At 46.0% G+C, this 26,086-nt stretch overlaps 2 protein-coding genes across 3 annotated transcripts; both read left to right on the top strand.

The window, feature by feature from the left end:
* The first annotated feature begins 227 nt into the window (after window positions 1–227).
* Window positions 228–8,511, top strand: BTN3A3 (butyrophilin subfamily 3 member A3). Its single transcript, XM_055570842.1, is given in 11 exon segments — window positions 228–665; window positions 900–1,076; window positions 1,079–1,197; window positions 1,199–1,244; window positions 2,662–2,943; window positions 3,939–4,139; window positions 4,327–4,347; window positions 4,431–4,457; window positions 4,839–4,865; window positions 5,341–5,367; window positions 7,590–8,511. Coding segments are annotated over 11 exon segments (1,716 nt in total). The 5' UTR covers window positions 228–580; the 3' UTR covers window positions 8,294–8,511.
* A 4,475-nt stretch (window positions 8,512–12,986) lies between these two features.
* On the top strand, window positions 12,987–25,042 carry LOC129645548 (butyrophilin subfamily 2 member A2-like). 2 transcript variants are annotated; one of them, XM_055570840.1, is made up of 8 exons: window positions 12,987–13,201; window positions 13,661–13,788; window positions 14,574–14,921; window positions 17,907–18,188; window positions 19,465–19,686; window positions 20,088–20,108; window positions 20,208–20,234; window positions 22,287–25,042. In XM_055570840.1, exons 2-8 carry the CDS (start codon window positions 13,698–13,700, stop codon window positions 22,901–22,903), a joined length of 1,608 nt encoding a protein of 535 aa, XP_055426815.1. In that variant the 5' UTR covers window positions 12,987–13,201; window positions 13,661–13,697; the 3' UTR covers window positions 22,904–25,042. The 2 variants fall into 2 exon arrangements, with proteins under 2 accessions (XP_055426815.1, XP_055426816.1); XM_055570841.1 differs by having other exon boundaries at window positions 19,465–19,632.
* Window positions 25,043–26,086: the final 1,044 nt, after the last annotated feature.

Consider the following 26,086-nt stretch of genomic DNA (forward strand, 5'->3'; position numbering starts at 1 on the left):
GTAGGAAGGACAGTGTGCCTGGAGATGAAGTGAAGCATGCAGCTCCAGGAGGGCCATGCCAGCCATTGGAAGGACTTCAGCATCTACTCAGAATGAAATGGGAGCCCACAGAAGGTGCTGAACAGAGGAGTGACAGGATGTGACTCCAGGAATGTTCTGGATGTTATATTGAGACTGTAGGAAACACAAGCGGAATTGGAGGATCCAGAAAGGAGAGTCCTATATTAATCAGGGTGTGATGGTGGAGGCTTGGACCTGACATAGCTGGGGAAGTGTGGGCGAGTGTAGAGATTCTGAACATACTCAGTAGAGCCAAGGATGTCTTGATGGGTTAGGGTTACTGACTGTACACTTAACATACATATTTTTACGGGAGGTTTTCCATGTGGGAACTCAAAAGTGAAGAGACTCCCAAGCAGACATTTTGGCAGAGGAGGATCATGAGTCCTTACACTACTTATCCTGTGTTTCTCCCTGAGTCGGCCCTGGGGAGGCAGAGGTTCCTACACAGAATTCTCCATCTTCTTCCAGGTGGTATTTCTGCCTGACTCTTTCTGCTATCTCTCTGTTTGCAGCACTGATGAAAATGGCTTGGTCCCTAGACTTCCTTCCATTTCACCTCCTCATCTGCCTCATCTCTGACCAACTGCTCACTCCTTGCTCAGGTAGGGAACAATGCTGCTGTTTTGTATTGGAAGCAGATAATTACCTGTTTGCACCCAGTCAGAACCTTTGATCCCCTCATTCCTGGAAGTCCTGTTGCAAACTGAAGGCTCACATGCCATTAAGACAAATGTCCTTCTGTCAGGATCCTATTCCTCTCTAGGCTTTTCTAAGCCTGAGACAACCCCTTCCCATCATGTCCTCATGGAATTCCCCACCCCCACTTTTCTGACCAGCTCAGTTTGCTGTGATTGGACCCCCTGGCCACATCCTTGTTATGGTGGGTGAAGACGCCAAGCTGCCCTGTCACCTGTCCCCAAAGATGAGCGTGGAGACCATGGAACTGAAGTGGGTGCGATCCAGCCTCAGGCAGGTTGTTTTCATGTATGCTCATGGCGAGGAAGTGGAAGACAGAAGGCAGAGTACCAAGGGAGAACTGAGATTTTAAGAGATGGCATCACTGCAGGGAAAGCTGGTCTCCGAATACACAACGTTAGAGCCTCTGACAGTGGAAACTACCTGTGCTATTTTCTAAGATGGCAACTTCTGTGAGAAAGCCTTATTGGAGCTGAAGCTTGCAGGTGAGCCTTCAGGTTCTGTTCTGAATGTATTCCTCTTGGGACCTAGGAGCAGACGCAGAGTTTCTGCTCCAAATCCACCTCTCAAAGCTCTTGGCTGATCATCAGGAACTGCCTCCTCTGTCTTCTGACTTTGTTTCTCTGAGACCCTCAGGAAAGAAGCAGGTCTTCCTCCAGGAAGATCCCCCTCCTCTACGCTATCTTGTCAAGTAAAGAGCTCCCTCCTGCCAACTGCCAGGGTCTAAGCTAGGAATTGGAAGGTCAGGATGGGAAGGATAGGAAAACATCTCTTTGGAGATGGCGCATGGGTGTCTGGGTTCAGTTGCCTTCCAGGTGGCTCCTGGGGGCCCCTCCAGGTACTCGCCGCCATGAGCCCTGGGAGGCTGACCTGTATGGGCAGCATCTGTGCTGTCACTGTTCTCCAAACCACACCCCCTCAGAGCACACCTGCAATTGGACCATTTGACTTCAATCCTTGTCACAGGAGGAGCAGTGCATGCCCTGTGGGAGCATAGGGGTCTCAGGAAGAGGGTGATAGAGGAGACTTGGTATAGACTCTGGGCTTCTGTTAGGAGATTTAGGGCAAGCTTTATGGAAATGGGCTTTGCTCTGGATGGGATGCTGTCAGAGAGGAGGAGGTATATTTCTGTGGGTGGATAACTTCATAAATCTTATCCAGGAGGAAGACTAGAGTGAGGCTAATCTGGGACTGGTAAAGGAGTGGCGTCACTCAGCCAGGATAGGGGAATGTTTGGTCAAGGTTATGTTTGGGACAGTGCTCGTATTTTTCTCTATCTTCAAACATGATTGTTATTGGTCTTGTGTCTTCACCTGTCATAGTGACAAAGGGCCCTTTGATGCTGATATTCCATGAAATTGCTTGTGTTCCACAGGAGAACACCAAGACTAGACTCATATTCCATGTCAAGCATTGCATATCTCTTTCTCAGGGCATATCTCTTTCTCAGGACGTATCTCTTTCTCCTGCCATGTGGCTTCTGGCTGGGTTTGGTCCATGGGGAGCCATAGCAGAAGGTAGAAGGAGGAAGAGAGAGGGGTCAGGGTACTTATGCCCCTGGCTTATTCACTACAGGGCCACCTCTAGCTGGCTACATGCCCTTCCAGGAGATGACAGCTCCTCTTATGAAAGCTCTCCCTACATGACTCTCCCACTTTAAGTCTTCAAAACAGCTCCCTCTTCACTCTCCTTTGGGTTTAGGGGTGGGTGGTAACACTCCATTGTTCCTGGCCCTGGAGTACTACTCTATTCCACGTAGTTTTCTCCTCATTATGACCACCCTTTTGCAAACAGTTTCTTAGAAAACTCGAGTTTAATTATCTGAGTGTGCCATACAATTCCTGTTGAGACCCTCACCACAGGACACTCCCAAGAACTGAGGCTCATTCATCCTTTCCACAGCACTGGGCTCTGACCTTCACATTCAAGTGATGGGCCATGAGAATGGAGAGATCCACCAGGGGTGCAAGTCCACCAGCTGGTATCCCCAGCCCCAGATTCAGTGGAGAGATGCCGAGGGCCGGAACGTGCCAGCTGTGACAGCACCTCCGGCTGCAGATGGAGCGGGCCTGTACGCAGTCACATCATCTCTAATCGTGAAAGGCGGCTCTGGGGAAGGGGTGTCCTGTATCACCAGAAATCCCCTCCTCAACCAGGAAAAGACAGCCCGGATTTCCATTGCAAGTGAGTACCCTGCTTAGGTGCAGGTGTACTGTGAGGAGCCATGGCTGTTGGAAGAAGAAGGATGTGAACACCTGGAACTAATATAATATAAGGAAGTCAATTATACTTCAGTTTAAAAAAAGTCCTTAAAAGAGACATATGTAAATTTTAATCTATAGAAAATTAGACAAAATGACAATGTAAACATTAACCAATTGAAATCTAGTATAGCCATATTAAAAAAGAGAAAAGTATAGAAACAAAAAAAATTTAATAAATTTTAAAAAAAGAAGAGAAACGAAAGGGGGATGTGTGCTTCTCTGTGGTATACAGTGAAAGTGAGTCACTGAGCTAAGTTCCAGAACCTTTAATGGAACTAGGTTTTTTTTTTTGTTTTCTCCTGTTTATGTCACAAGTATTTACTGAGCATTTCCTATGTGCCAGGAATGGTGACAGGCAATGGGAACTGGAGAGAAGTGGCGAAGATCGGATCCTTAAGCAAAGACGAATGACAAAGTTGGGGGCAGGTGGGTCCATGTACAACTCATAATTTAGAGTAAATGCTAATCCCATTAAAATATAGTACAAACCAGTAGAAAAAAGAGCAAAGGATGAATTATTAGTTCACAGAAAAGGAATAACACATGAAAGAGTGTCCAGCCTCACTCACTAGAGAAATGTGTATTAAAACTTGTGTGAGTGGACAGGAGACTCGGATAATATTTTATGTGCTTTTATTTGATAGTGGAACCATGTGGATGTAACCTATTATAAATTTTTAGAAGAAAAAAACTTGATTATGATGCTTACATAACAGATTTACATGTGAGAGACAGACATTTCAAGACAAGTTCTGGTATTATGTTATTATTGTATCTATAAAACCTTTGCGGGGCTTCCCAAAGTCTTACCTAAAGGTCTCTGAGAACTTAGGAAGAGAAAGATTTTAACATCAGGAGATGAATGCCATGAACCCTGTCCTGAGGGTGAGAAGCTAAGACTGGATCCCATTGCAGACCCCTTCTTCAGCAGGGCCCAGCGCTGGATCGCTGCCTTTGCAGGGACCCTGAGGGTCTGTCTGCTGCTTCTCGCTGGAGCTGGTTACTTCCTGTGGCTACAGAGGAAGGAAAAAGAGACTCTATTCATGGAGAAAGAAAGAGCGAAAAAGGAAAAAGAAACAGCTTGGGCAGAAAAGGAGCAAGAACAAAGAATAAAAGGTATCTGACCTGGAGAGGGAGTCTAAGGCCCATGCTTTGCAAGAGGGAGCTGGATCACCTCACCCCATCCCCACCTCTCGCACCCAACCCAGCACTTGGTCATCTTTAAGATTTATCTTCTAGAGGTCCTCCTCCTTCCACCCCAATAACAGTACTTTTTTTTTTTTTTCCCCTGCTTCTTTTCCAGAGATGCTCCAGTATGAGCTCGGTAAGTTCTGATTCCCCCAGGGACCTATGCTCATCTTCCTATGACTTACAACTTAATGACTCACCATTTTTCTTCCATTTCAGAGTGGAGAAAGGTCCAGTACATAACTTGTAAGTGGCTCTGACATTTTCTCTGAATTCACATATAAGACTGTCTCTGCCCATATATTTTCCAGCCGGTTCCTCAGCCCCTAACTCTGCCCTGGGATAAAGGAATGTTCTGGATCCTTTTTCCCAGGAGAAGAAATATGGGTGACTGGAGAGGGGGAAGTATTTGGTAGGGAGAATAGAGAGTGTTTTCTTTTTTAATAGAGAAAGGGGCCTTCAATCTCCTTCCCTAAAGAAGAAAGGGGAGGTGAGAGTTGAACAGGTAGAGGCAGAAGGTAGGAAGGGTGGAGTGGTCAAAAAGAAGGTGAGATGAGGCAAAAGTAAAAAGAAAGGACTCAGAAATGACAGAGTTCAGGTAATGTCTCTACCTTTCTTCCGTTGTAGGTGGGGAGAAGTCTCAAACCTATCCAGGTGAGTGACCTGGATGTTCTCTGAGTTTCCTGGCACAGGTAGATAAACATTTAAACCTTTTCCCTGCTGTGTGACCCACTGGCATTTGCAGTAGGAATATTCAGATCTAACCCAGAGGCTCATTTTCTGTGGGGACTACCATCCCTGCTTTTCTACAGTCTCAGAGAGGACCTTCAGATATAGTGTCTGGGCAGTTTAACCACTCCCTGCCCTGCAGACACACACACACACATACATACCCACCCCACCCCCGCCCCCACACACACACAGCCTAGTATAGCCTGGCCATGTCACCTGCAGCCCCAGCAATAGAGTGAAGAAAATCCACCATTTTTGAGAGGTTTTATATCTGATTTACCCAAGCTGTAGATGAAGGAAGAGACTGAAGAAAGGGACACAGAAAAGGCTCAGTGAGAATGGGTGAGGGAAAGATCAGAATTAATGAGCATTCCTTTTTGTGTCTCCTTTCTTTCAGAGCGGAAGAAGGCCCTCTTCCAAGCTGGTGAGTGAATCACTGTACATCCCCCAGGACGAACACCCGAGGGACCATATTCCCTTTTTCTTTTCCACGTCTTGAGATTCTGGGACAGCAAGTTCCTGTGACTGGGAGAGTTCTGATTGGAGATCTCAGTCTCCAGCAGCCTTCCACTGAGTGCCCAGAGAACTGGTAAGAATTGGTCTCCTGGGCTTCCACAGATCTTTATGGGAAGGAAGAGGCATCAGCGGTGGAGGTGAGGGGAAGGACAGGCAGGGTGAAATAATATTGCAGCGAGAGTGCAGATGAATGTGACCAAGGAGAGAAAGCAATGCTCAAAGGCCATGTCCTTTCCCAAGGTCCATATGCCACCTCTTGCCACTGTGTGTCCTCAAGTTATTTGATGCTTTGAGCTTCAGTCTCCTTGCTTGTAGACGATGACTGTAGTTCCTATTTATGTGAGAGTTGAGGTAAAGACTAAATGAGTTAATGAACGTGTACTTGGTCAAAAAGCCAGCAAAAAAGAGACAGTATATTCAAAATGGGTGGTTGAAGAGGGCTTAAAGAATAAACTATTTACAAAGGGAAGAAAGAGAGCAAAGGGAAACCAACAAAGGACTATTCAGTCCCCAAGGGTTCACAACAGTTGGGTGCTGTCACCATGCTGGGCCTGAAGAGATGGGCAGGAGAGTGTTCAGCCCACAGGAAGCTGTAGCTCACAGAGAGGGCAGCCTGAGATGAGTCATCCCCTTGGTCAAGCATCACTCCCTGAAGCTGGCAGGGAAGAAGTGGAGGAGGAAATAAATGCCATGCCTCTCTTCTTGCTCCTTCCAATCTTCAGCTAGTGCCTCCCACTGACCAAACCCAACAGGTAACCAGAGGCAAGGGAGCCCAGTGTCACTGTCCAAAGAGGACAGATTCCGGGGTCCAGAAAAGGGTTGAAGAACATGGAGAGTGGGCCTGGGAGCACATGAAGCCCTCAACATAATGCCCCTTAGCACAGAAAAGGACTGGCAGCTATTAAAACATCAGGGACTTCCTCTATGCCTGGCCCTAAACCAAATACACAATGTGTGTTATCTTCTACCCTAAAGATTAGTATTTTTTAGCCCCATTTTTCAGATAAGAAAATTGAGGCTTAAAATATTATACAGCTTGGGTCAATGGAAAAAAGAGAAAAGACATTCACTTCATGAGTGGTAGCACAAGGATTGAAATTTAAACCCATATGCCTATGGAGCACGAGCTTCCCAGGTGGCACTAGTAGTAAAGAACCCACCTGCTAATACAGGAGATGTAAGAGATGAGGGTTTGATCCCTGAGTCAGGAAGATCCCCAGCAAGAGGGTATGGAAAACCACTCCAGTATTCTTACCTGGAGAATCCCATGGACAGGGGAGCCTGGCAGGTACAGTCCACTGGGTTACAAGGAGTTGGACACTACTGAAGGTCCGTCTAGTCAAGACTATGGTTGTTCCTGTGGTCATGTATGGATGTGAGAGTTGGACTGTGAAGAAGGCTGAGCACCAAAGAATTGATGCTTTTGAACTGTGGTGTTGGAGAAGACTCTTGAGAGTCCCTTGGACTGCAAGGAGATCCAACCAGTCCATTCTGAAGGAGATCAGCCCTGGATATTCTTTGGAAGGAATGATGCTAAAGCTGTAACTCCAGTACTTTGGCCACCTCATGCGAAGAGTTGACTCATTGGAAAAGACTCTGATGCTGGGAGGGATTGGAGGCAGGAGGAAAAGGGGACGACAGAGGATGAGATGGCTGGATGGCATCACTGACTTGATGGACATGAGTCTGAGTGAACTCCGGGAGATGGTGATGGACAGGGAGGCCTGGCGTGCTGCGATTCATGGGGTCGCAAAGAGTTGGACACGACTGAACGACTGAACTGAACTGAACTGAACTGAAACGACTTAGCAAGCATCTATGCCTATGAAATACAGGTGGGCAGAGTCACTTCAGGGAGAGAAACGGGAAAAACGTAGCTGGAAGGAGCCAGCTCTAGATGTTGGTTAAGCAGACCCTGATGCTCATCACTTTCCCCTTTCCTACTGAACACTAGCCCCTTAGGGCTTTCCTCTGGTGTTGCTGAGAGGGTCACATTCAGGGCAGTCTATGGGCACCCAGCCCTGGACTTGGGCTTCCTCAACCAGACCCAGGGCTTAAGGGCTGAGGCTCTGAGATCTAGGGACAATGGTTCACCCATGATCCCGCCCCCCCCCCCCAGAATTTCTGCAGAGGATGTGATTTTGGATCTCAACACAGTTAACCCCATCCTGCTCGTGTCTGATGACCAGAGGAGCCTGCAACGGGCAGAGGAACGCTGAAATCTGCCAGACAACCCCGAGTGATTTGATTGGTACTACTGTGTGCTTGGCTGCAAGAGCTTCACGTCAGGGAGACATTACTGGGAGGTGGAGGTGGACAGGAAAGAGTGGCATGTGGGAGTGTACAGGTAGGACGTGAAGAGAAAATGCTGGATTAAAATGAGCCGGGAGAATGACTTCTGGACTATAGGGCTGTCTGATGAGAATGACTACCAGACTCTCACTGAGCCCCGGACCAAACTGACTGTTGCCAGCCCTCCTGAAAAAGTGGGGGTTTTCCTGGACTATGAGACTGGTGAAGTCTCCTTCTACAACACTGTGGATGCATCTCATATCTACACCTTCCCGCACACCTCCCACTCCAGGCCTCTGTGGCCTGTTTTCAGGATTTTGACCTTGGAACCCACTGCCTTGACCATTTGCCCAGTGTCAACAAGAGCAGGGAGTCCTGGTGTTCCTGGCCTAGTACCTGACCTTTCCCTGGAAATCCCAGTGGTCCTAGGCTCAGCTGAAGAGAATGGAGAGCCTCAGGCTGAAGTCACGTCCTTGCTTCTCCCTGCCCAGCCTGCAGCTGAGGGTCTCTTCCCTAACAGCAGCAACAAATCACAACCATAAAATGTTAAAGGCACACACAGTGTGAAGCACTCTACTAATATTAATACAGTTATTTATTCCATATGGACAGTTGAGTTTGATACTGCTTTATTGTCTCACTTCCTAGAAGTCACTCAGCTAGTAAATGATGGCTGGGCATTGAATAATAAAACAGTTACAGATGATTTACAATGTACTGGGTGTTGTGCTAAAAGCTTTAAATGTTTCACTCCTCATAGCAACCCTATGTCACAGCCTCATTTCAAGAGTGTGGAAACTGAGGCAGGGCCAAGTTAAGCAAGTTATATAATTCATCAAAGAGTCAGTGCTGTTGGGGCTCCTGTCCCCCACCCACCCACCCTCTACCCCTAGCTTTTTTCCCAGCCCCATTGCCTCTGAGAGGGAGGGACCATGTGCAGCCCTGAGCATTTCTTCCCAGGGCACCCCAGGTTAAGGATCACTGCAGGTGCCTATGGAAGCCACACCCAACTTGGTTCCTTCAGGGTTGATTGTCACAGCTATAGGTCCAGCACTTCATTGGGTTGGCTCAGCAGGGTGACTTGGTCCAGAGAATGAATACACAGAAGTGCAAAAGGACTAAAGGCCAAAGTCTTAACTACTAAAGAGCATGTGTGCCCTGCTTCTCTCCTCCCCCTGTCAATGTGATGTGCAATCCTGGAGCCAGAACCAATCCTCCTATGTTCAAGATGTCTAGAAACCCTAACTTAATACCTAAAGATTGTCTGTAGAACAAGAATTTGGGAGGAATGAAACCAGATGAACTGTTCAGTTCAGTTCAGTTCAGTCGCTCAGTCGTGTCCGACTCTTTGTGACCCCATGAATCGCAGCACGCCAGGCCTCCCTGTCCATCACCATCTCCCGGAGTTCACTCAAATTCACGCCCATCAAGTCGGTGATGCCATCCAGTGATCTCATCCTCTGTCGTCCCCTCTTCCTCCTGCCTCCAATCCCTCCCAGCATCAGAGTCTTTTCCATGAGTCAAATCTTTGCATGAGGTGGCCAAAGTACTGGAGTTTCAGCTTTAGCATCATTCCTTCCAAAGAATATCCAGGGCTGATCTCCTTTAGAATGGACTGGTTGGATCTCCTTGCAATCCAAGGAACTCTCAAGAGTCTTCTCCAACACCACAGTTCAAAAGCATCAATTCTTCGGCACTCAGCTTTCTTCACAATCCAAATCTCACATCCATACATGACCACTGGAAAAACCATAGCCTTGACTAAACGAACCTTTGTTGGCAAAGTAATGTCTCTGCTTTTCAATATGCTATCTAAGTTGGTCATAACTTCTCTCCCAAGGAGTAAGTGTCTTTTAATTTCATGGCTGCAGTCACCATCTGCAGTGATTTTGGAGCCCAAAAAAATAAAGTCTGCCACTGTTTCCACTGTTTCCCCATCTATTTCCCATGAAGTAATGGGACCAGATGCCATGATCTTAGTTTTCTGGATGTTGAGCTTTAAGCCAACTTTTTCACTCTCCTGTTTCACTCTCATCAAGAGTCTTTTTAGTTCTTCTTCACTTTCTGCCATAAGGGTGGTGTCATCTACATATCTGAGGTTATTGATATTTCTCCCAGCAATCTTGATTCCAGCTTGTGCTTGTTCCAGCCCAGTGTTTCTCATGATGTACTCTGCATATAAGTTAAATAAGCAGGGTGAACTGTAATGGTATTTTTAATCACACAGCAGAGTCCATTTCTAGCAAAGGGATATTTCCACGCCTGATCAGTTATTGATATTAATGGATGTTCCTTTCAGCTGACGGGTACCAGGCAGAAATTACTCTTCATCATCATCACTATTTTGTTCACCAATGTATCCCCTCTATCTGACATGTGGTTGTCAAGTTATATTTGTTAAATAAATGTGTTAATAATCCTCACTCTTTAACTGAATCTTTTCTAGGTTTTAAGCCCCTACAGTTTACTCACCACAAGTTTTACAATTCATCTCATAATATTTTCACAAAATTCTCCTTGTATTAGTTTTCTATTGTTGCTGTAATAAATTGCCACAAATTTTGTGACCTAAAACAAAAATAAATTTATTATCTCATATTTTTGTAGGCCAGAAGACCATCATGGGTCTCATTGGGCTAAAATCAAGGTGACTGCAGACTGTATGCCTTTCTGGAGGCGCTAGCAAAGAATCTGTTTCCTTGCTCATTCAAATTGTTGGCAGAATTTAGTTTCTTGCAGTTGTAAGACTGAGGTGGTCATTTCTTGCTGGCTGTCAGCCTAGGGCTCTTTCCTGCTTCTGGAGGCTCCCACATTCCCTACCTCCTGGACCTCTTCCTCCATCTTCAAAGAAGTAATGGCAGATTGAATCCCTCTCCATCTTGGAATCCACCCTGGGTCTTCTTCCACTGAATCTCTTTGACTCTCCTGCTTCTTCCCATTTTTAAAGAATTTATGTAATTAGATTGTGTCCATCCAGATAATCCAAGATAATCTTCCTATGAATCCAGGATAATCTCTCTACTTTAAGATCCGTAACTTTAATTCCAACCTGTAAGGTCTCTTTGCCAACAAAGGTCCGTCTAGTCAAGGCTATGGTTTTTCCAGTGGTCATGTATAGATGTGAGAGTTGGTTTGTGAAGAAAGCTGAGCGCCGAAGAATTGATGCTTTTGAACTGTGGTGTTGGAGAAGGCTCTTGAGAGTCCCTTGGACTGCAAGGAGATCCAACCAGTCCATTCTAAAGAAGATCAGCCCTGGGTGTTCTTTGGAAGGAATGATGCTAAAGCTGAAACTCCAATACTTTGGCCACCTCACGCAAAGAGTTGACTTATGGAAAAGACTCTGATGCTGGGAGGGATTGGAGGCAGGAGGAAGAAGGGACGACAGAGGATGAGATCACTGGATGGCATCACCGACTTGATGGGCGTGAATTTGAGTGAACTCCGGGAGATGGTGATGGACAGGGAGGCCTGGCGTGCTGCAATTCATGGGGTCACAAAGAGTTGGACACAACTGAGCAACTGAACTGAAGGTCTCTTTTTGCCATGTAATGTGTCATAATCAGAGGCTATTAAGATTATGGTGTGAACTCTTCAGCCTAGCACACATAGCCATGGCCTCGCTCACTCTTAAGGAGGCCTCTGTTCTGTATATGCTAAGGGCCTCCATGATTGGAGATTCATTCCTGTGACTCTCAACGAGAGTGACTCTTTTTGGAAATTTAATCTGTAGTTCTTCATTCAATTACTAAACTCAGGTATATATGTAAGTATCCCTTTGCAGAAAAGATGATTTTCCCTGTTGATGATATCTGGTGAAATTTCTACTGATCTCATCTCTTAGGTCAGTTCAGTTCAGTTCAGTCACTCAGTCGTGTCCGACTCTTTGCGACTCCATGAATTGCAGCATGCCAGGCCTCCCTGTCCATCACCAACTCCTGGAGTTCACTCAGACTCACGTCCATCAAGTCAGTGATGCCATCCAGCCATCTCATCCTCTGTCATCCCCTTCTCCTCCTGTCCCCAATCCCTCCCAGCATCAGAGTCTTTTCCAATGAGTCAACTCTTTGCATGAGGTGGCCAACGTACTGGAGTTTCAGCTTTAGCATCATTCCTTCCAAAGAAACCCCAGGGCTGATCTCCTTCAGAATGGACTGGTTGGATCTCCTTGCAGTCCAAGGGACTCTCAAGAGTCTTCTCCAACACTTCTTTTGAATTGATGTTCAAAAGCATCAATTCTTTGGTGCTCAGCCTTCTTCACAGTCCAACTCTCACATCCATACATGACCACAGGAAAAACCATAGCCTTGACTAGACGTACCTTTGTTGGCAAAGTAATGTCTCTGCTTTTGAATATGCTATCTAGGTGGGTCATAACTTTCCTTCCAAGGAGTAAGCGTCTTTTAATTTCATGGCTGCAGTCACCATTGGTTCCCCAAAAGCTGACTCTGAGTCAAGGACTTTGTGTCAGGTTGTCTGTTTGAGATGTAATCCCAAGAAACTGCAAGTTTGAAAATAAATAAGAAGAGAAAGCCAACTAAAAGAAAAATGACATAAAGGCGACATTAATCAGTTGGTGGTCATGTGGCAACGGGGCTCCATCCCATCTATCCAGCACTGCTGTTAAGTCACTTCAGTCGTGTCCAACTCTGCGTGACCCCATAGACGTCAGCCCGGCAGGCTCTCCTGCCCCTGGGATTCTCCAGGCAAGAAAACTGGAGTGGGTTGCCATTTCCTTCTCCAATGCATGAAAGTGAAAAAGTGAAAGTGAAGTTGCTCAGTCCTGTCCTACTCTTAGCGACCCCATGGACTGCAGCCCACCAGGCTTCTCCATCCATGGGGTTTTCCAGGCAAGAGTACTGGAGTGGGGTGCCATTGCCTTCTCTGATCCAGCACTAAGAAATATGTGAAATTGAGATGTGCTATGCTGACATCATCACCTGCCCACACCCCAACCACTAAACACACACACATACATACACACATAAATGGGGAGGGCTCTCCTGGTGATTACAAGCAACGCCAAAATCCTTGGGGAAGTATCAAGGCTTCAAAAGAAAAAGAAAAGTATCACGCTTCTGAAAAAAAAGAAAAAGAAATTATTAAAAGGCTCTGCACAGCTGTAAGATTTCAATTCCTGTACTGTTTCTGTGTGTTCTGCCCAGTAACTAGTGAGAAAGCAAACTCAGGGATGCCATTGGCTGGCTGACCCACAACCGGCTCTGAATCATTCATTGAAAATATTGTGACTTTGTGATCACCAGGTGGACCGGGCCCCGGGGCCCGCAAGCCGCACGCCGCCACTAACAGGAGGTGAAGAAAAGTTTTTTTCTCCGCTTTCCGAAGGGTGGTGAATATGCCCCTGGGCGGGTTTAGGGGGAAGAGGGACAGCCAGAAAATCATTATTTGAGCGGAGGGAGGAGAAAAGAAAACGCAGACGTTCATTCTAGAAGGTAAGAAGGGGAGGGGATGTGCGACCGTTCGGGGTGAGGCAAAGGGTGGGAGGCGGTAGATGGGAGGAACAAAACCCAATAAGGGGAAAGGCGAGGACCCGGGGAAGGGAGGCTTCCGGAGGCGAGGGTGGACTTATCTTGGCGTCTAGCCTGAATCGCTGGGAGAAAAGGGAGGGAGAGTTTGGAAGAGTATCAGGTGACGTCTGAAGAAACTCAACTCTGGCTGGAAAAGTGAGCCGAGGAGAGGGGAAAACTGCCTTCCAGATCGCTGTATTGTTGACATTCCATGCAGTGTTTAAAGGATCCATCTATCGGGAAATACCTAAACCGGGAGTCGAAGGGGGCGGCCCAAGAGAGAAGCTGGGGCGCTGATGATACCAACATGGGTTACAGGAAAGTATGACCTAGATCAGAACTATGGTGCCAAGTCTCCTTGGCTGATTCTCCACGTCTCTCTAGGTCTCCCGTCGCTGCCTCTCCGGGTGACTCCTCTTGGATGCTTATGGAGCCAGTTGCTTCTCTGTATTTTTCCCTGCCAGGCTTCCTTCTCTTCTTCCACCTCCTCAGCTCGTTTGCACCGGTCTCAGGTAGGGGGGTACGCCACTGACTCCTATCAACTTCTCAGAAAGGAAAACCAACACTTAAGTCTGCAAAGGGTAAAGAAGGGCTGCAGTTGTGCTCACTCACCCTTTCATTCTGCACACAGTCATCACATGGATCACAGCATCAGATGGATCCCAGGCGCACTCCAGTAGCAATCCAGTGAGAGCCAGAAAGCCAAGCTGTATATGTAACTTAAAAATCCTTAGTAGCTGCATGTTAAAAAGGAAAAGGAAACCAACCGATGAAACAGACTTTCATAAAACATTTTAACTTCAAATAACCAAAGTATTATTATTTAAAATTTTAATTAATGTAAAATATGAACATAATGTAAATTATGAAATTTATTCTAAATTTTCAAAATTGTGTGTCTTTTACATTACAGCACATGTCAATCGGGACTAGCTAGTGGCGATCACACTGGACAGCTAGAGTTTATATCCTGTACCGCAGGCACCGCACTGGTTTGGGAAACAGAAGAAAACCCCTGTGAGCTCAGGGTGCATGAGGGGTGATCAGCGTAGGCTTCTCAATGTGTTGTTCATGAAGCATTAGCACCCCCCGCTAGACAGCCCTACTAGGTGTTTTTTGTTTTGTTTTGTTTTTTACTACCGACCAGCCATATCCCTTCGCCCCCAGAATCCTCAGCCCAGGAAGCCCCTAAGGCCTTAGAGAGAACATGTCTGTCCCCTGGAACACCCAGTTCCTTTGCTGTCTCAGAGAGTTGATGGCTGCTGCCCTTGTCTGAGTCTACCGCTTTGTGTAACAGTCCAGTTTACTGTCCTGGGACCAGCTTATCCAATCCTGGCCGTGGTGGGAGAAGACGCCACGTTACGCTGCCACCTGTCACCTGAGAAAAACGCTGAGGATATGGAGGTGCGGTGGTTTCGGACGCAGTTTTCCCCTGCTGTGTTCGTGTACAAGGGCAGGAGGGAGAGAACAGACGAGCAGATGGAGCAATACCGCGGAAGAACAACTTTTGTGAGCGAAGCCATCAGCGAGGGGAGCGTGGGGCTGATCATACACAACGTCACCACCCACGAAAACGGCATCTACTGCTGTTATTTTCAAGAAGGCAGATCTTACGATGAGGCCATCATGCACCTGACAGTGACAGGTGCGTGCTTTCGTTTTGTGAGGTTGCTTTTTCACAGTCTGACTCTTGGGGAAAGTTTTTCTCCTCACTCCAGGCCCGCTGCAGATCAGGGGAGTTTGTGCCTAGAATTCCCAGTAAACAGGGAGGGTGGCTTTTCCCTCCTCAAGGACTCACTGAATGGGTTTGCTCTGCTACTGTGGGTATCGGCTCTTGAGACACACACAGCTGTCATCTTGAGCAAGGGCGAATGCTTAGTCCCTACAGATTATCCTTATGCCTACTTCTGAGAAATCTCTAAGCATATTTCTCAGTAACATGTTTTAGAATTAGACATTTTTATTGTTAAATAGAATTTGTTGTTGTTTAGTCCCTGTGTTGTGTCCAACTCCTTGTGACCCCATGAACTGTATCCTGCCAGGCTTCTCTGTCCATGGGATTTCCAAGGCAAGAATACTGGAGTGGGTTGTGATTTCCTTCTCCAGGGGACCTTCCCAACCCAGGGATCAAACCTGCGTCTCCTGAATTGCAGATAGATTCTTTATCACTGAACCACCTGGGAAGGCCCATTAAACAGTACTCGTGCAGAAAAACTAGTAGAACATTAATGTACAGATTACTGAATTATTATGAGCTTCAACCACTCCTCATATCAACAGATAGGATGCTGCCTTCTACTGACAGTGTCAGTTTGCTTGGGCTGCCATGACAAAAGGCCACGGACTCTGTGGCTTAAATAACAGAAATGTGTTTGCTCGTAGTTCTGGAGGTTGTTAAGTCCAAGATCAAGCTGTCAGCAGGTTTGGTTTCTCCTGCAGCCTCTCTCCTTGGCCTGCAGGTGGCTACCCTGGTCTTCCGTCTGGGTCCTAATGTGGCCTTTGCTCTATGGGTGTGCATTTCTTGTATCTCTGTGTGTCCTAATCTCTTTTTATAAGGACTCCAGCAGATTGGATCAGGGCCCACCCTAACAGCCTCACATTGACTTAATTACATCTTTAAAAGCCCTGTCTCCAAATACAGTCACGTTCTAAGGGACTGGAGATTAGGGATTCAGCATAAAAATTTTGCAGGGACAAAGTTCAATCCATAACATGCCGTTTCTCAAAATCCCCAGCTGAGACAGGTTCCTAGGAGTAAAATGAGAAATAATGAGAAAACATTTAAATATTTTGAGAATATTAAATATTTAATATTAAAAATATAATGAGAAATATTTATTTTCATCCTTAATAGATACTACACATTTGTTTTGCAAAGTGTTTGTACCAATATACACTCTCACCGATCATATAGGATGCTCCACACCTTTTTCATTAAGTCCAAAGAGAAGTTTTTCACATGTGACTTCAATCTATTTTTTTTCCTTTCTAGTAAGTTATTTTCCATGACTGTGAGGATCAAACACCATTCTTGACGCTTTTCACTTCCTCTCCCTTCCCTGCTTTTTTCCTTGGGACATATCACCATCTTACAGAGTATGCATTTTACTTATTTATCCAGATTATTGTGTCTCTTCCACTAAAATGTAGTTTTCATAAAGGGTTGTTTTCTCTTTTGTTCTTGCTGTATTCACATCTTTAGAACTGAACCTGGAGCATAACAGATGCTCAGTAAATATTATCGACGGAATAAATGAATCTGCTCCGTAAAGCTGTAAGTGGTCATCACATCATACCTGAGCTATCTCTATTCTAAGCCTGAGATCTATTTTATTTTTCACCTTTCCCCATGAGCCTCTTACCAGTCCATGCTTTTAATCATCTTTGACATGTGCTTTAGTCAGGATTGTTGAGTTTATGCTCTGGTCTAAGCAGCCCTCAAATCCTAGTAGGAAAAAAAAAAAATCCTAGTAGGTTAAATCAACAAAAATCTATTTCTGACACAGGAAGTATATCCTTCATGAGTCCCGTGGGGCTCTACTTCATACAGACCTGCCTGGAACTTTATGGTTCACCTTGGCAGAGGGAAAGAGAGCTTGGCAAATTATGGTAAACATGAACCTGGCCTGGCCGATCCCACTCTGAATTGAGTCATACAATTTTTTGTTTGTTTTACTGTTTTTTTGGTTTGGTTAATTGGCTGGCTGGTTTTGTCCTTAGACCTGTTGTCTCATACTTGCCTTTACTGAATCCCCCTGAAATGTTTTGTAGGATTTCAGAGTTTCCATGCCAGCCTTTCAATCCGCAACTAGTTGTTTTTTTTCTTTTCCATCTTGAAAAGATCAAATTGAGGAAGAATCAGTAAGACTTAAGTGAGGTTTAATTTTGTCTTTGGTATAATTTGTGGAAGGTAAATATCTCTGAATTGGGGCGTAAGGCCTGGCTCTGCACGCTAGCTCTGTCAATTCTCCTAAAAACCAACACCTCCTTTTGATTATCAGATAGCTGTGGCGATGTGAAGCCCTAAACCAGGAGAAGGGAGACAGTGCCTTGAAGTCAAAAAGTTTCTTAAAATTCTGCCAGCCTGGCAGGTTTCTGTCCTTATTATATTGCACTTAAAACTTCAAGAAGCCAGAGCTGCCGAGAAGTCCTCTCAGGGCAGAAAGTGAAAGCCTAGACCTGTTTGTTTCTGATCAGAGTGGACACACCCATCCAGAAGTGAGAAAATTAAAATCTCTAGCTGAATGAATCAGTCAACAAACATTTATTAGGAGGCAGATAGATGCTTGCTCCTGTGATGGAGTCCGTAGGGAGAGCCCAAAGAAGAGTGCAATGTAAGCATTTCCCCTCTTAGAGATCTCACTTTTTTTTTTCAACATGTTGGCCTCCTGGTATTCTCCAAAATCAAGGTTTTCTTCCTTCCTTTTCTCCTTACTGTCTTCTTCCTTCCTTCTTCCATCCCTCCCTCTTTCTCCCTTCACAGAAGAGAGTGCATGGAATGTGCCTAATAGTTTTTTCTGGACATCAGCCTCTTGCTTTCTTGCCTCTTCGTCACTAAGAGCTGCTTTCCTAAGACACTTTGGCTAAGACACCATTACCTCTGTTACAGAGCCCTGGTCTCTCTCCCCAGGCCTGGGCTCTAAACCCGTTATTGAAATGAAGAGCCCCGAGGATGGAGGCATCCGGCTGGAGTGTACCTCTGCAGGGTGGTACCCAAAGCCCCAGGCTGTGTGGAGGGGCCCTCATGGTGAGACCATGCTCCCCCTGGAAGAGGCTTACACTGTGAGTGCAGATGGGCTCTTCCTGGTCACCATGGCTGTGATCATCAGGGACCATTCGGTGAGGAACATGTCCTGCTCTGTCAGCAACACCCTGCTCGACCAGGAGAAGGAAACTGTGATTTTCATTCCAGGTTAGTTCCCTGCTCTCTGGAGGCTCATTTCTTTCTTTCTTTCTTTTTTTTCTTCCTGGAGGCTCAATTCATGGAGGCAGGATGCTCAGCAGACAGATTGGAGCCCAGCAGGGGGATGGGGAGGTAGGGCCATGGGGTAGAAGGATCCTGAGCCCTGAAGAGCTGGAAGCTACAGCTGAGCTGAGGCCTCTCCTTGTCATAAGAGGAAAATCAAATTGTCTCAAAACACAGGGGTAGAAAGCCTCCTTAAGGGTAAATCTGATAGTTGTTTGATCATGGTTCTTATCCTGCAGCAATTTGCAAACATTTAGAACAGTCCTAAAACAATGGACGGTGGTGTGGGTGGGTGTTGTCTGCTGAAGCCCTCCCTTCCTCCCCATGATATTTCCCAAGGGACAGTGCTGAAGAAAGTCTGTCTATAGACATTCATAAATGCATTAAAGAAGTACTAAACAAGTATCTCATATGCTCAAGGTACTGTTCTCGAAATCAAAGATAAATCAGTGAACAAAATACAAGAAGATGCCTGCCCTCGTGGGTCTCACATTCTAAAACAGCAGAGGACAATAAGTGAAATCATTAATTAAAACAAGGAGTGAAGTAATTAAACTGTGGACTGTATCAGATAGTGATAAGTATTGTAGAAAAATATTATATTTAAACTCCTGAGGCAGTTTATCTGGCAGTTTTCAAAGACCCCTTAAGATGCAGATATGATTGGAATGAATTGAGGCCAGGGAGAGTTGGAGGAGACGAATCCAGAGAGGCCATGGGTCTGGATCGTATGGGGCAGTGTAGGCCACAAATGAACTTTGGCTTTTAATCTCAGTAAGATAGGAAACATTGTAAGGTTTTGAACAAAGAAATAACATGATCTCACTTAGGCTGCTGTGCTGAGGACAGACAGCAGAAGGGCAGAAGGTATGGACAGAAGCAGGGAGGAGGGTATTGTAATGTTCCAGGCAAGAAGGGATGGTGGCTTATATCACACGGTGTCTGTGCTGATTCTATATGGCTGGTTAGCTTTTAGTCAGCCTTGTCCCACCCATGGTGACTCAAGGTGTTACTTGCTTTTTTGTCTGCTGAGCCCCCGATCCTGGCAATCACTGTGGGGTAAGCCAGTGCAAAGTCGAAGTTTCTTTCCCTAGCTGGGGTTTCTCAGAGAGAAGCTGGTGGAGCAGGGACCTGAGAGAGCTCTTCAGATCTGTGCCCTGAGGGGCTCTCATTCTGGAGCTCCTTTTTCTCACTAAATAGGATTTTGGGGCTCCCTTTTCAGAATCCTTTATTCCCAGAACATCTCCCTGGATGGTGGCCCTGGCGGTCATCCTGCCCTCTCTGCTTCTCCTCATTGCTGGGAGCATCTATCTCATCAAGAAACTCCATCTGGGAAAAAAGATTCTGTCCATGCAAAAAGAGGCTGAAAATGAAGAGAAAGAAATTGCACGTAAGGAACTGGGGAAAGAACATGTGGAAAAAGAGAAAGAATGCCAAACAAAAGGTAAAAGAGTAGGAGGACAGTTCACTGTCACGCAACTCGGCCAGCTAAAAGCCTGGGAAACAGAGAGGGCATGAATAAAAGCAGCAGCAAAGGGCTTGGAACTCTCACATCCTAGTAATGAATCCCTCAGACCTGACTTTCTTCCACTCTGCAAATGCTGCATCCATTCACCTGGCTACGTGTAGCCCTATGTTGTTGGACAAAAGCAAATCTAAATAAGTACTGATAGTATCTAGCCACCTGATCATATATCATTTCTGGTATCTTGACAGTTCCCTAGGCAGTGTGGGAGGAGGGTGGTGGTATTCACAGAAAAGATCAACTTTTCATTATTTAAGACAAACTCAGACTTTCTTAGTTCTTCTCTTAAAGACATTCATTTGTTTCTATTTCCTTTTCAGAGCAACTTCATGAAGAATTGCGTAAGTTTAACATTTCTTAAACTATTCCCTGCATGATTTGTATTCTCCTCTCTTAGCCATTATCTCATGAAGCTCATCTCTCTGCCTGTCCCATTGCAGGATGGAGAAGAAGCCTCTTACATGCGGGTGAGCGCCTCTAACATTCCCTGAGATCCTGAGCTTTCTCCCCACCAGGCAGCCAACACGACACATTAGAGGAGCAAGGGGGCCCAAGGCTGGCTGGGGAAGCAGGAGCCTGGCTTAGTGCACTAGCAGGATCCCACCCAGTGCTGGATTCTACCTCTGCTGTCAGAGACACTCCACAGGTCTTAACCAATTCTATAGTTACTTCTGGCCATCCTTTCTTTTTCAGAATAATTTCATCCATGATCCGGAGAAGGCAATGGCACTCCACTCCAGTACCCTTGCCTGGACAATCCCATGGACAGAGGAGCCTGGTGGGCTCCAGTCCATGGGGTCGCTATGAGTCAGACACGACTGAGCGACTTCACTTTCACTTTTCACTTTCATGCACAGGAGAAGGAAATGGCAACCCACTCCAGTGTTCTTGCCTGGAGAATTCCAGGGACAGGGGAGCCTAGTGGGCTGCCGTCTATGGGGTTGCACAGAGTCGGACACGACTGAAGCAACTTAGCAGCAGCAGCAGCATCCATGATCACCAAAGGTCTACCATACATAGTGAGTGAGGGAAGTCACTCAGTTGTGTCTGACTCTTTGTGATCCCATGGGCATAGCCTGCCAGGCTCCTCTGTCCATGGAATTTTCCAGGCAAGAATACTGGAGTGCGTTGCCATTTCCTACTCCAGGGGATCTTCCCGACCCAGAGATCGAACCCGGGTCTCCTGCGATGCGGGCAGATTCTTTACTGTCTGGGCCACCAGAGAAGCATAAACACTCAGGCTGCCAAAACCCAGGAAACCACACATAGTAGAGCCCCCACAAAGTTACATTTTAGTAGCCGTTGTTCTTTGAGTCCTGATTAATTTGAAAGAAGACGATACTGGCTTAGCTGTCTTTAAAGTGGGAGATGGTATATAGACTACACAGTGGAAGAGCCGTGTGTGGGAAAGGCAATGAAGTTCCCAGGCCTGGCTCAGGGGTGTATAGAGGCCAGAAATGCCTTCCTGCTCCAAGAGAGCACTGATATTCTGCGTATAGGGGAGGGGATGTGGGCAAGAGGGAAAGTACAGGGTGCAATGACCTGGTCCTAGTAAGCACCTTTGAGTTTTATGATTTGTCACCTTCTGCTCAAGAGCATCAAAGAATCCAGCCTTTGCTGGATCCCACAGCACTCAGACGTTTCCTCTTTCAAATTTCAAAATTATCACCGTTAGACATATAAATTTGGAGAAAGAAGAAAATCATTTTAACACAGTTGTTTTGTATTAGATGTAGACTTGACTAATAGTAACTGCCAAAAAGTAACTGCAGAGATGGCTGCAGAATGTCAGGGGTCTGAACCATTTCTTATATCCGGACAAGTCATAACTGTAGTCATCACACTCATGTTATTAAAGCAAAATGGATGGATCTCGTTTTCCCTACCTTTTGCCATACTTACCCCTCAGGCAGCAGGATGACTTTGGGGGACATTATCTTCCTTTTTTTAGCTTCTGAAGGGTGCTCTTGTTAGTCATTTAAATCAGTTGTCAGCAGGTTAAACCAGTAGGACACAGAGGACCATGTAGGGACCCTTTATCACCCTTATCTGTATAGGGAAAAATCGGCCTTACTTGCTTAATTGAGGGAGGGGAAGAGGATGGATTCTCTTTGCTAGTTTAAGCCAAGTGGGAAACTTTATTCTAACTTGATCCCCAGAGATCATATATCTTGAATAGAAAAGCTGACAGATCCGAGAACTTTGAGAGAAAGTGGGAGCCATTCATTTCAGCTCATTGGCTGAACTTTCTGTATTTCTTAGAGCCCCAGTCCTCCTCTACCCGTGGCAGCGCTCCTGCCACTCAAGAGAGAGAAGTGCAGACTCAGTAATTCAATTCTATCTGTGAGCTGCCTGGGATCTGGGATCAAGGGGCTTTCATGGAAAAGACTGTTTCCCAGGGGATTCTCCCCATGCTTTCTGGGATCTCTCAGGGGCCAGGAGTCAGGTCCTGGTCTCAGGATCTCAGGATCTCACAGTCTTGTGAGATCCCAGGCCTAACCCTGAGATTTCCTCTGCAGCTGATGTGGTCCTGGACCCAGACACTGCTCATCCTGAGCTCTTCCTGTCAGAGGACCGGAGAAGTGTGAGAAGGGGCCCTTCCAGGCAGAGCGTGCCTGACAACCCGGAGAGATTCGACTGTCGGCCTTGTGTCCTGGGCCTGGAGAGCTACTCCTTAGGGAGACATTACTGGGAGGTGGAAGTCAAAAACGTGATGGTGTGGGCTGTGGGGGTTTGTAGAGACAATGTTGAGAGGAAAGGGGAGGCCCTCCTGGTTCCTCAGAACGGCTTCTGGACCCTGGATATGTTTGAGAACCAATACCGCGCCCTCTCCTCCCCAGAGAAGATTCTCCCCCTGAAAGAGCGCCTTCACCGGGTGGGCGTCTTCCTGGACTATGAAGCTGGAGATGTGTCCTTCTATAACATGAAGGACAGGTCACACGTCTACACATGTCCCCGTTCACGCTTCTCTGGGCCCCTGAGGCCCTTCTTCAGGCTGGGGTCCGATGACAGCCCCCTCTGTATCTGTCCATCGTTTAGAGGGGCCCAGGGGGTCACAGTGCCTGAGGGGGGCCTGGTCCTTCACAGAACAGAGACCCACCACAACCACCAATTCCCTGGTCTCAGAGCCAGGTAGGGAAACCCAGGCCACCTCTACTACAGCACCGCCTGGAGGAATACTACCCTCCTTCCTTCTGGTCACAGGAGAATCTCCCCTGGGGTTCCCCTGGACATGTCTTCAAGCCCCAGAGCATGTGTCTCCCTCATTAGGCTATTGCTTTAGTAACTTGTTGCATGTAACCATGGGGCAGGGGCCAATCTCAGGAACACTAAGTGCTGCCACATGGCTCCCAACCAACAAGTAAGTGTAAGAAAGTGACAGGCAGAGAACCAGCTGCTTTAACATCAGATGATGCATTCAGCCCGAGACTGGAATTGACATCAGATACTGTGGATCTGGGGATTCCCTAATAGCTCAGTTGGTAAAGAATCCACCTGCAATCTGCTGGAGAAGGGATAGGCTACCCACTCCAGTATTCTTTGGCTTCCCTTGTGGATCAGCTGGTAAAGAATCCACCTGCAATGCGGGAGACCTGGGTTTGATCCTGGGGTTGGGAAAATCCCCTGGAGAAGGGAAAGGCTCCCCACTCCAGTATTCTGGCCTGGAGAATTCCGTGGACTGTAAAGTCCATGGGGTCACAAAGAATCGGACACAGCTGAGCGACTTGCACTTGCACTTTCACTGTGGATCTGGGGCAAGGACAACGGGACATACTGGGGTGTAAGAGGGGCAGGGAGCCAGAAATGGAGGTCAGAGATGGAGGAAGTAAGACAGAAGGTCCATTTCTAACCCACCCCCAGGATTTCCAGAGCATGCAATAAAGCTCCACAGGCCTAGATTCAGGATGATCTAGGATGAAGGAGGATGAAGGACAAGGATGCATTTGGGCCTGGCCTGGCCTGGCTCAGGTGTCCCTACAATAAACAAGGCATCAGTACTTTGTTATTGGTTGTGGCCTAAGGTTTAAGGTCCCAGATGAGCAGATAAGCATTGGACCAAGTGGATCTCAAAGTTCAGGTTCAGTGAGGAGAGCAGTGCTTTCCAACTTTTTGGCCTCAGGATGCATTTAGACACGTAAAAATTATTGAGGACAGAAAAGTGCTTTTGCTCATTTGGGTTATATCTATCAATATGTGTGACATTAGAGATTAAACTGAGAAATTTTTTAATGTATTTATTAACTTATATTAAAAAAGGAACAAGGTTAATATGAAAAACATGTTTCAGGAATGATCACTATCTGCCGGGAGCTGGCATATTGCATACTGAGTGCATATTGCATATTGAGTGCAGCACTTTCCACAGCATCATCTTTCAGGATCTGGAATAGCTCAACTGGAAGTCTATCACTTCCAGTTGGCCAGGAGCCAGCGTGAGGAGCTCCACCCATGGCAAAGGTCATGAGGAAGGAGGCTCGGCATACGCAAAGGCGGGATCAAGCCTCAGGAGTCCCCCTGGAAATTCTCGAGCATCTACCCCCAAAACCAGAGTCTGCCTACTTTCTGCTTTGTGCTCTCACCTACACCTCTGACTTTACGGGGAGCTGTCCCCCACTACCTCTCTCTGAAAAAAGAGTTAGCTTACAGCTCCAGTTAATAATTCCTGGGTGTGACAGTGTTTAACCTACAAACTCCTTTGGAAATCCTCTAGCCTGCCTGAATAGGTTTTTCCGGCCACATGTGATTGTTCAGAGCCTCCCAACTGTAAGAGGCAGGAGATGTTCTAAACTGTCTAAACACAGATTCCTTTGAGTAGTTAAAAGATTGATTGGAAATTGTATTGGTGAAGGGTTTTTCACTTATTGGGCCAATGTTTGCTGCTAAGTCTCCATACTCCTTACCTACTGTGTCCTTGGCAGTGTATTGACTGATATAATGGGTGTATAGAAATGTAAGTAGTAGCCTCAATGTTTGTAACCTTGGACCCTTGAGTTAATTCTTTTCTTGATTGAGCCCACCTCACCTTTGCCTTAGGAATGCAGCTTTGTCCAATGCTTTTTTGGAGGCTGGTGCCTGACTTTGGAATAATCACCTTCAGAGAAAAATAAGTTTCTTAAGATGTTAACAGGCCTCCTGGCCAGAAGATGATGTAAATCACCTGAACTTTTGCATATTATAAGCCTGGCTTCGATTAGAACCAGGAACTGCTGTCCTTGCATGACTCCACCTCTTCCCCCATTATCCTCTATGCATAACTTAAGGTATAAAAACTACTTTGGAAAATAAAGTGCGGGCCTTGTTCACCGAAACTTGGTCTCCCCATGTCGTTCTTTCTCTTATCTTCTGGCTGAATTATTCAGCCTCTTTTCTTCACTGAATTTTCCTACTGAGCTATCCTTATTTCAGCCTCTTTTCTCCACTGAATTTTCCTACTGAGCTATCCTCATTCTATTACTCTTTACACCTCTAATTAATATCTAATTGAAGCTATTGTATCCTGATCCTCGCCGATGCCGTCCCGGCTTCGAATACCCTGGATCAGCCGGGGCTGGACCCTGGCAACTATCTGTTGTTTTCAATGTAAAATAAAGTTTATTGAGAAGTGTGGTATTTTTTAATGTTTTTGAAAATCTAATGTCTGGCTCCTAGAAGGTAGCTAGATCCTCACCATCTGCCTCTGTATTCAGTGCTGGAATCACAGGTCATGGAGGCTCTAGAAAGCATTATCTACACTACTGAGAGAATGAGAGGAAAAATGACAAATAATATCTTATTATTATTATGGAACAATATTAACTTTGTAGACTCAAAATGTAACAGAGATTGCCCCCCCCCCCCAAAAAAAAAGTCTGTAAAACATCCTTTGAGAAGCAGGATAAAGGATCCTGGAATTGAGTCAGGTATTTAAAATTATGGCATAAATGGTAGTATTGGACTTTATGTAATTCGGCCATCCAGTTGTAAAACTTGGCTGAAAAGTTTAAAAGATAGTTAAAAAGTTCAAAATTGTATTACTGCAGTTCCTACAGTAAACAAGGTGTCACGATGGACACGTTCTAGAAAATATCTGAAACACTGAATTTGGTGATTTGTTGAGATGGAAAACTGGTTTATTAATGTGCATGTGTTTTATTTTTGGTGCTGTTGACATGATAACATTTGAGCAGTTTTAACTAAAAGCACCAGACCGCGAGTCAGGAAACAAGTGCTACTAAATACCTGCCTGTATTAATCTTAGAAAAATTACAGCTTTTCAGTGTTTTGGATTCCATAAAATAAGACTTTGCGTGGGTTTGCATATCTTTTATTATAGTTTGTA

Source organism: Bubalus kerabau, chromosome 3 (genome assembly GCF_029407905.1).
Source record: "Bubalus kerabau isolate K-KA32 ecotype Philippines breed swamp buffalo chromosome 3, PCC_UOA_SB_1v2, whole genome shotgun sequence".
NCBI lineage: Eukaryota > Metazoa > Chordata > Mammalia > Artiodactyla > Bovidae > Bubalus > Bubalus kerabau.

Bases quoted from the DNA above. Each gene is read 5' to 3' on its own strand.
- LOC129645548 (XM_055570840.1), top strand. From the start codon at position 13,698: ATGCTTATGGAGCCAGTTGCTTCTCTGTATTTTTCCCTGCCAGGCTTC. The intron at 14,922-17,906 runs GTGCGTGCTTTC...CTCTCTCCCCAG, and splicing joins CATGCACCTGACAGTGACAG to GCCTGGGCTCTAAACCCGTT. The intron at 18,189-19,464 runs GTTAGTTCCCTG...CTCCCTTTTCAG, and splicing joins AACTGTGATTTTCATTCCAG to AATCCTTTATTCCCAGAACA.